Source organism: Podarcis tiliguerta, assembly GCF_965153285.1.
Source record: "Podarcis tiliguerta genome assembly, chromosome: 10".
Lineage (NCBI taxonomy): Eukaryota > Metazoa > Chordata > Lepidosauria > Squamata > Lacertidae > Podarcis > Podarcis tiliguerta.
In genome coordinates, this window is record NC_139543.1 from 44,844,096 (window position 1) to 44,853,424 (window position 9,329).

Consider the following 9,329-nt stretch of genomic DNA (forward strand, 5'->3'; position numbering starts at 1 on the left):
AGAGCCCAGCCCCTACCCGAGCCTTCTCCACGGCGGCTAGCACTCCAAGAGAGCAGGCCGGGGCCCAAAGGAAGGCCGTGCGACAGTGGAGATTTTAGTTCTTAATTTTTTTAAAAAATAACTTTTCTTTTCTCTTTTCAAAAAAAAAGTGTCCCTGGATTCTTTGAAAAAAAATCTGGTAATCTTATATTATCATATTTGGTGGGTAAAACCAAAACAGGAAGAGGGCACAGAAGATAGAAGCAGGAGGTACCATCCTAGGCTCCTTTGAGAGGAAGGGTGGGATAGAAATTTAATACATAAAAAGCATGGATCTTAAGGACAGGAGGACAAGCATCCATGCTAGGCATAAAAGCCAAGACCTTCAAGTTCTCTGCTCAACTCCTCCTTACAATCACACACCTTGACTTCTAATTTGCTGAGGAATTGCGCCTTTAAAAAACAAAATTGAACACTGAGTTGTGTGAGAAGCCAACTCTTGCAACCTCTGCACCAAGGTAATGTGACAGCTATCCTTTGTGGATGTAAAGCTACAGCACAATCTTATTTGAATTTTTTTAATCACACAAGGCAGCATGTTCTGCAGAAAAGTCTATTATTTTTTTGCTCACTCCTTGCCAAGTTTTGCTCACAAACCGGCAAGTGCTATTTGAAAGCTGTATGCAGTTGTAGATGGATTATTGTATGGCTTAAGTACATTTCTCCCTGTGGGCCCTACAAGCTGATAGTTTCAAGATTTTATCAATTGAACTAGCACACAAGGAATTTTCCTGTCCCCCAGCATACGGAATGTGAAAAAGGCTATGCATCTTATGTTGTAGAGACATTCAAAAACAGCCACACAATTGTGGAAAAGTTGTTTTATTTCATAATTTCCACACAGTCACAGACCATGCACTAGACCTTGTTCTTCCAACTCCCTTACACAGCATTAGGACTTGAGAGAGGCTGAAGTATCTAATTCCTTTCTCTTCAATATCTTGGACACACAGACACTAGAAGAAGTCTACAATTTACATAATTAAGTTGTCGTATTAAGAATTTTAACAGGTTTGGAAGATCAGTAGTGGAGTTTGACAACAATGAAAGACTTCAAGTTGAGATAGATGGTCCCCACCCTGCAGTTTAGAGGCAAATCACATTAGCTGGTGTGACCTAAACATCAAGATAGTATGTCAATGTTTTCCCGGGGTTCAAGAATGCAGCAGCAGTCTTTGACTTCTGGGCCTATGACAATCATTTATTTTATACCAAGGACTCCCCATTCCCCATGATATGAGAAAGCAGCTAGACACTACTGGCATCTACAGTTTGTTCTGACATTTCACATAAGGAGTCCACAAGTGCTTAAGACCAAACCCTCCTAGATATACCAATACACATGCATTTTTACTGAATACTGGTGGCGGTGTAAACATTCTTCAGAATGAATCATCTAGTCACATAGCAGAATTGGTGCAATATTGTTATTGCTGTCCCGCATAGCCTGTCCTGCATCCCTTGCCACAGAAATAAGGAATAGCCCAGACATGCTTCTCCCAACCATTACCACTTTAAACTTTGTGTTGACTGTCAATAGCATGGTCTCTTATTTCCTACTCGTGGAATTATGTGCACCTACCATACTAAGAAATAGGCTTAAATCCCTCGTCCTCTTTTAGGTGCCTCAAAGAAAGAATTCATTACTTTGAGAAAGGAACAGCTAAAGCAATTAAAGTGAATAATACAAGTGTGTCTTGCTGGCCTAAGCCTACATTCAATACGCATTTAGCTTCATGGCAACATGTCTTGGTCAAGGCTTCTATTAATTATGTTCCTAGTCAGTAATAAAGCATTCATTTTCTTCACTGAGCATGTAATGATATGCATTTGAGAAGCAGAAAAGCAGGAGAAACTAGATCCCTCCTACTCTCCTTGCAGGATCTCCCTGCTACCATGCTGCAACTTTGAAACAAGCAACAGAATGGTGGCAAAGAGGAAACTGGATGAACACAGAAGAGGTCAATGTGGGGTTTCGTACAACTCTTAAAGTATCTATTCATGTTCAAATAGCAAGGTCTCCATCCCCCTAAAATCCGCATGCATCCATGTCAGCATGTGTGGCAGGAAGACTCGTACTGGAAGGACGGCTGAGAGATGAGTGAAAAACCTGGTGTTTTTCCAGGCTATGTATTACCAGACACCCACACAAGTCTTTGGCTGTAAATCTGGTGAGGCTTAAATAACCGCAACACTGTTTCTCTGCTGTGCAACAAATACCATCTAGCAGACAAAATTGAAAAGACAGACGGTTGGGGGTGGGTGGGTACCCAGGTTAAGTTGGTATATAGATTAAAGCCTCCACTCTGGAACCACACCAAAGGCTTAACTTTTTAACCTAAGCACCACCTTAAAAAAAAACAAAAACAAAAAAAAAAAACAGGAAAGGGCACTTGTTCCTTATACTGTACCTACAAATTATCTCATTATTTATGGTGCCTTTTCAGCAGCAAAGGTGAGCATTTCAGATGTGAAAACAGGGGAGCCATGCCTGCAAAATTACATACAACCATAGCAATGCTTGTCACGCAGACTCGACACACAAGAATCTCGTCACTTAGGGTACCCCCTCCCTGTTACTTTTCTTTCTTTTTTTTGGTGATGGCAGCAGTAACAGTTCCAAACATTCCTGAGAGATAAGACATTCACAGTCAATGCCCATTTCATGTCTGCAGAACAGGAGACATAGCTAGAGTGAGCGGCCACTCCCTGAGCTGTGCCATTATCTCAAGGAGCAGCCAGAGATGCAGAGCAGCATTCTGTAAATTAAAGCTGATGACTCCTTAAAAGCAGTAAGGGCAAGGTGATTAAGCATGAAATGTGCCACGCTCTTTAAAAGTGTATTAAAAGCACAATTTTACTTTCTATTCAAGCTTTCTTTTGCCTTCCTGTAGAACCTTCGTCTCTTGTTTCTAGTGACTAGTCATTTTATGGACCTAACGTTTGGCAGGTACAAGGTAGTGACCATTAATTCTAGCAATTGGGTGATGAAGGTCTGAACCTCAACTACTCCTCATAGCACACTCCAGCCACAGTGCTTTCAGCAAGAATTTGAATGTTCAAAACGGAAATATTTGAAAATATGGTGCTTTGCTTCCAGAGCTACTTGTTCTATGTCACAATAAAAACTAAAGAATGTGTTTTCCCTAGCAGTTTGCATTTTCTCGGACAGTTACCACTTGTAGTGGGAAGTGTTCTTGATAGCCACATACAGGAAACTGCTCTCCCTACATTCTTCTAGACACATTAAGGGTCTAGCGCCAGTTTTGCAAACATGCATGCAATAAAAGAACCAAATTTGTGTACATTGAAGGGCATCAGATTGGCTGGGGAGTTTATCCCTAGTTTTCCCAAAATGGGGATACATTGGTGAGAACCTATGCAAATGTGCAAACTCTCTCTGGACAACCCCCCCCCCCCCACACGGCAAATATAAATACAATCAATGCACAGAGCTCACACAAATACATTCTCCACTATAAATATTCCTATTGAAACTTTTCATCCAGACTGCCATGCATTTTGGGGTGTGAGAGGAACAAAAACAAACTCCCACACACAAAGCAACAATAGGGGATTGAATCCCTTGGGGGAAGAGGGCACAGAATCACCATATTTAGATGTTTCCAAAAATTGGCAGTAGGTTACTGGCCCAATCCCACACTTTCCTAGGTGGGAGTGAGAGTTTTCAGTGCAACAAGTCATAGCATATTACTGGGGTGGCGGGTTGCACAGGGTTGGGGCAGGCAGTTGGGACCACAGCAGGGACTTTCTAATAGACCGAGCAGCCAATCCACATAACTTCTTGCCCCATGAGACAATGACTATGCGGGTAATGGAACTGGACTAATAGCACCAAGAAATCTAATGGACCTCCCCGCTCTCATGGTATGATAAAAACGGAAAGAAAAACAGGACGAACTTGTGAAAAGAATGGGGCAGGTTATGCATATCTCACTCAGGATGCGTCAGAGAGAACCTGTCGTGGGCAGGAAACTCCAACACTGTTCTCACGTATAAGGCAGCTATTCTGTTTGCAGGAGGACCTCTGGTTCCGAAAGGGAACAGTACAGAGTGTAACCCAACTCATCCACCTCTTCAGGAGTAAGCTCTGAAAACAAGTTCACCTTGGGATTCAAAGCGCTGGGAAGGACCCCTGCTTCCAAATAGCCAATGAGCCCTTTCAAGGCCTGCAGAAAACGGTCAGCGAGCATGTCTTGTGACCAGTCAGTCTCCTCCAGGTGCAGTATGACGTTGGTAAGCTGGCTGGCAGAAAGGTGACTCAACGCCGGGTTCAGCTTGCATATGGCCTTGAGGATCTTGAGGCACAAGGAACGGCAGCCAGAATCAGCCTGGTCTAAGGCCCGAAGGCGAGCTGTCTCTGCCGGCCGAAGACTGAGCCGCCACAGATTATCATACTGGGCCAGTCGGTGTGGTTTGGCTACCAAGACAGTGTCACCTAGCGTCACAGATGGCAAGAAGTCTATGAAAAGGCGCCGATCTCTTTCATACTGGACCTCCAACGTCAGAGATTCCAAGGGTGCTGCTGGACGGATCACATAGTCTAGGAGGGTCCCAATAGCTGGCCAGTTGATGGAGCCTGCCACAACTTTCTCAAAGGTGCTGGACACTGCCCTGGGTGAAAGGTAGCCCCCCACCACACAGCGGTCCCAGTAACTGCTACCACGAGGGAAGTATTCTGGGTTTTCCCGACGTACCAGGCAGAAGCCAGGGATGTTCATAATGGTGTCTTCACCTGGAATGCAAGACCACAGGTTCTGTTCCAACACCAGAGGAACCATGAGCTGGATGTGATCAGCAGTCACAACCTGCCAGGGGGGAGAAAAAGAAGAGGTTTTCTAAGGCCCTTAAAAGGCCACACTATTTGGCTAAGGGGAAGGCTGGAATGCAAAGGAACGTTGAGCTGGGATCTCTATGATGCTCAGTGCCGTGCTAGAACATGCGGATGTATCAGAGGCAGCATTAGAAATAGTTCCTCATAAATTAAACACTAAGAAGGAAATAAAAGCAGAGTTTATGCTTCAAAGAAACTACCACCTTATTGAGATGCCATTCACATGCTCACAGTGATGATTTGCTGATAGGCATTCCCTGAATACAGAACAGAGAGACAGACGGGGGAGTTGCCTGAGTTTTAGTGAATGGGAGTAAGTCTGCATGTAGGTGAAGCTTACTTGATGTTTTTAATTCTGTAGAGGTTGTGCAATTTTTTTCTTGAGCTGTTTTGAGTATTTAATCATATATAGATTTAAATGTGTTGCAACCTATCCTAAGCCCCTCAAGTGGAGTGCATTTACATTAACTAAAGCCTGAGAAGAATGCTAAGAATGTAAGAAACAAAGAAATGAAATTGCTTCCCCAAAATAAAACAGAACTGTTCACATTTATGGTGAGTGCAATAAAAGAGCCAAGGGCATATAATAGAAAACAGGGAGCCATTCACTGAATCAGACCATTGTTCTATCTAGCTCACAATTGTTTATTCATCAACTGGCAACAAATATCCGGGGTTTTTCACACAGGAGTCTTTCTCAGACCTACCTGGAGTGGCAGGGACTGAACCTGGGACATTGCTGCTTCTAAGTTTTTATTGTCTAAAGCCAAAAGACAACTATTTAAAGACTGAGTTTGACGAAACATGATATGTTTCTCCAAGGAAATCACCACCACCATTAGGTGTAAATTTAAGTTTTATCTAATACAAAATACTACACACAGAAGTCTGGATGTAGTGTTGAATCAAGTACGTCCATTCAAAATTGCTCACTTAAAGGCTATATGTTCATCAGGGTAGCATGAAGGAATGGCTCCCATGCCCATTATATATTGAAAAGAACAGAAGAGACTAAATAATGTAGAAGGACCATGCACAGTCAGGAACAGATGGGGGCGAGAAAAGATAGAGAAAGATTTGAATCTTGCTCAGTCAGAAAGAGAGGACATTAAAAGTGCAAAAAGGAGGGAAAGTGCTTTGCAGTATTAGGGAGAACAAATTATTTCCTATGAAAGATCAAATCACAAAAAAAAGCCAAGAAACATGACCACAGACAATTCTAGGCACAAGAACATGATGCTGAGAGAAACACTGGCAACAATGAAGTTTGCATGTTCTCTGTCTCAATCACACCTATTGACGAATATGTAAACCTTCTCACCCATCCAAATTACCTGCAAATCATCATAGAGGCTACCACTCAGGTACATTTCACGGAGAGGCATGTCTGGCAGCTTGGCACGGAGGAAACCACGCAGTTCTGCACATATATCTACAGCAGCCTGCTTGGCTTTCACCTGCTCTTCTGTAGGGATGGCCACCTTCCTCCGGTAATACGCAAACAGCTTCTCTTGTAAGGACATTCGGAGGCGGGACTTCTTCAGCTCCACCTGGCTTTTCTTGATGGAAGATTTCTGCTTTGTGGATTTGATCAAATCTGCCAGGATAGGTTGGAGAGAGAACAGCAGGCCTCAATATTTCACCACACAGGACTCATTAGGTACAAATTGCCTGTACTGAATTGGATCTGTATTGAATTTGGAAACACTGGGGATTAAACTATGTGAGACAAAAAATCATTGACCACACTTTTAACCTTTCTTTAAAAGTAATGGCAATGTACATTTTGATACAGACTGCAACAACACCCTTTAATTCATGTCATTTTCCTGACAAAAACAGTCCACCCTCCTAGCTTTAATCTTCCTTATGAGGACAAACTGAAACGTACCCATGTGCTTTTCCTGTACATTGTTAGTGTTATGATGTAGTGATATAATTTCTCTCATATATATATGATTATTGTAATAATTTGGATAGTCTGTTTTCTGCAAACTGCTTTGAGCACAAATATCTTTGTTGAAAGTACAGTGTAAAATAAACTGATTGAGTTGAAAAAGATGCTCCTGTTCCCTGGAGATTTTCACATAAGGCACTAGAACCGTACTTGTCAGGAATGCATTGGGTCAGCAGTATTCTTCCTCAGAAGAATGTGCTGGACTTACTGATCAATAGGCTCTCTTCCAAAGCTAAGAACCTTTCTTAACTAACTGTTTTTAGACACTAGAACATGTAAAGGTGAAAGGTTTACCTGTTTGGCAACCAATTTATGTAAGAAGTTGCATAAGAGTTACAGGATGTCCCTCACCTATATCAAAATCTGAAGAATCAGTGGGAAGAGTCTGCAGAGAGCGGCTAATATTAGTCTTCATATCTTGGTTCAATAACCGAGATGATGATCCAAGCCAACTTGGTTCCTCCCAGCTTCTCTTTCCTGACTGACTCATGCGAGTGGGGCTGGCTGGAGCACTGATTGCCCGGTCATACATCTGAAGCAATAAAGTGGGGAGACAAGAAATTAAGTGTATGATCCATTCAAAAGCCTTCATTTCCACAGCCTCCCTGTGTAGAACCCAATGGTGAAACCGTCCTGGAAGGCCTGTAAACTCCATCTTGGTAGTCAAGCAAACATGGGACTAATCAATGTGAGCTGTAAAATGAGCTTATCTGCTTGCTTTGAAGCCTTGGCTGCTGGCTTGGCTGGTTGGGAAAAGGGAAGCTTCTACCTGTCAGCTATCCACTTATCTGAGAGATGAATGTGAGTGGGGAAAGGCCCCTAAGACAGTGTGATTAATTGGATTATTTCTGCCAGTTTATATAGCTTGTTTTCTGTACAAGTAACACACAAGCTATTAGCCCCTCAAAGACGAAGCATGGTGGTGCTTATAGCTTCAGTGTCCATCCTGAGGTGTAATGGCAAGGAATTCTATGTTGCCTTGTATGTCTCTTATATACATCCTTATAACAAAACATTAGAACTGATTACTCTGGTGTTTTGTGCATCTTTCTTTGGAATCCCTGCAATTGGGTCCTTCGGAGCACCAGTCAATCCTTCACTTTGGTCTGTATTTGGACCCACGGGACAGAAAACTCCCATTGCATCTTTATCATACCCCAAATCTAGGCACCCTTTCACTCACAATGTTCACTCTTACCCGCTTAACAGCCAAGGTGGCAATCCCCAGCATGGCAGCACCGCCCACACCCAGGACAAGTCGAGCATTGGACAATACAAAATCAATGGCTGTGCCAATGCCATTGTCATCCTTCTTTCCTTTGCGCTCTCCAGCGCCTGCCATTGCTCCTTTATGGGAAGAGAAAAACCAAACACAACTGTTAACATATTTCATTTTGCCCATTTGTCATTCTGTACTTCCTGATTAAAGCAAATTAGAATATATGAAAAAGGGTATGCTCTTTAAAAATGAACTCAAGACAAAATTATCTCAAGTTTTCATAAACTGATTTCCAGATCATAAAAATAGTTGTAATAAGAGCTTACAATATTGTACAGAAATAGATCTTTCCACTATGAAAAACCATCAAAAGCTAGATGGGAGTTTCCCCAACCTCTGCAGTTATGCATTTCTCTTCTTCTTACCACCAAATGTATAGGTCACTCCTTGCAGTGTGATCTGCAAGCTTCCTGGAACTACTCTGGCTCCCATATATCCTAGTCATGTTACATTTAGTCATCCAAAGTAAAGCTTTAGGACAGATCTACAATCAATTATAAAGATTCTGAATAAGTAAGAGAGCACATTCTGCCTGGAAAACAACCTACCTGAAGTTTACTGCATCTGTGAAGAATGGGGAATACTCCCAGGCAGGACACTTTTGGGATTCCTTTTTCAAGTTTGTACCACACAGCCAGTATTTACCATCTAGCCCAGGCAGTCAAAAGGGTTGATGAAAAGGAAAGTGGTGAGAAAACAGGTGGGGGGGGGGCAGGAAGGGAAGTCTCTAAACCAACCCCCCGAGTTTGGAGTGCAAGAAAGCCTGGCCCTTCTCCAGCTGTCTCTCCTTATCTTTGAGCTGCTCAAGATGTTGATTCTTGCGGAATTCACGCCGGATTGTGTCAAAGTAGAAATCACGGTCAGTATAGCGCAGGCCACGTCCCTGACGCAGCAGAGCGCGATAGAGGTTCAGCACTGCTTCACGGGTCCACGCTGCCATGAAGGATGAGTGGAGGGCAGGCAAACTGAAGGGACACAGAATAAACAGAGAAAATGAAACAATCCAGTATTTTTGCAAATTATAATATTTAGCCAAGTCGTCAACTGTGTTTTATCCAAGAGGTAATAATATCAACAAATAAGAGAAATACATCTATTTAAAGCTCTATCCATTACAACCTCCTTCAAAGTTATCCTTTATTTATTTTCTAAGCAAAAGACAGAGAAGACTCCACTAGACATATTAAAAGAAATGCCAA

At 42.5% G+C, this 9,329-nt stretch overlaps 2 protein-coding genes across 2 annotated transcripts; both read right to left on the reverse strand.

Annotated features, from left to right (window-relative positions):
• Nucleotides 1-845: 845 nt before the first annotated feature.
• On the reverse strand, nucleotides 846-8,193 carry MIEF1 (mitochondrial elongation factor 1; the record flags this gene model as incomplete). The annotated part of the gene is made up of 4 exons (XM_083400461.1): nucleotides 846-4,868; nucleotides 6,229-6,491; nucleotides 7,203-7,383; nucleotides 8,050-8,193. 4 exons carry the CDS (start codon nucleotides 8,191-8,193, stop codon nucleotides 4,065-4,067), a joined length of 1,392 nt encoding a protein of 463 aa, XP_083256587.1. The 3' UTR covers nucleotides 846-4,064.
• Nucleotides 8,194-8,829: 636 nt separating this feature from the next.
• Nucleotides 8,830-9,070, reverse strand: MIURF (mitochondrial elongation factor 1 upstream open reading frame; the record flags this gene model as incomplete). Its single annotated transcript, XM_083400473.1, has 1 exon — nucleotides 8,830-9,070. The coding sequence occupies one exon, from the start codon at nucleotides 9,068-9,070 to the stop codon at nucleotides 8,858-8,860; it is 213 nt and encodes a 70-aa protein (XP_083256599.1). The 3' UTR covers nucleotides 8,830-8,857.
• Nucleotides 9,071-9,329: the final 259 nt, after the last annotated feature.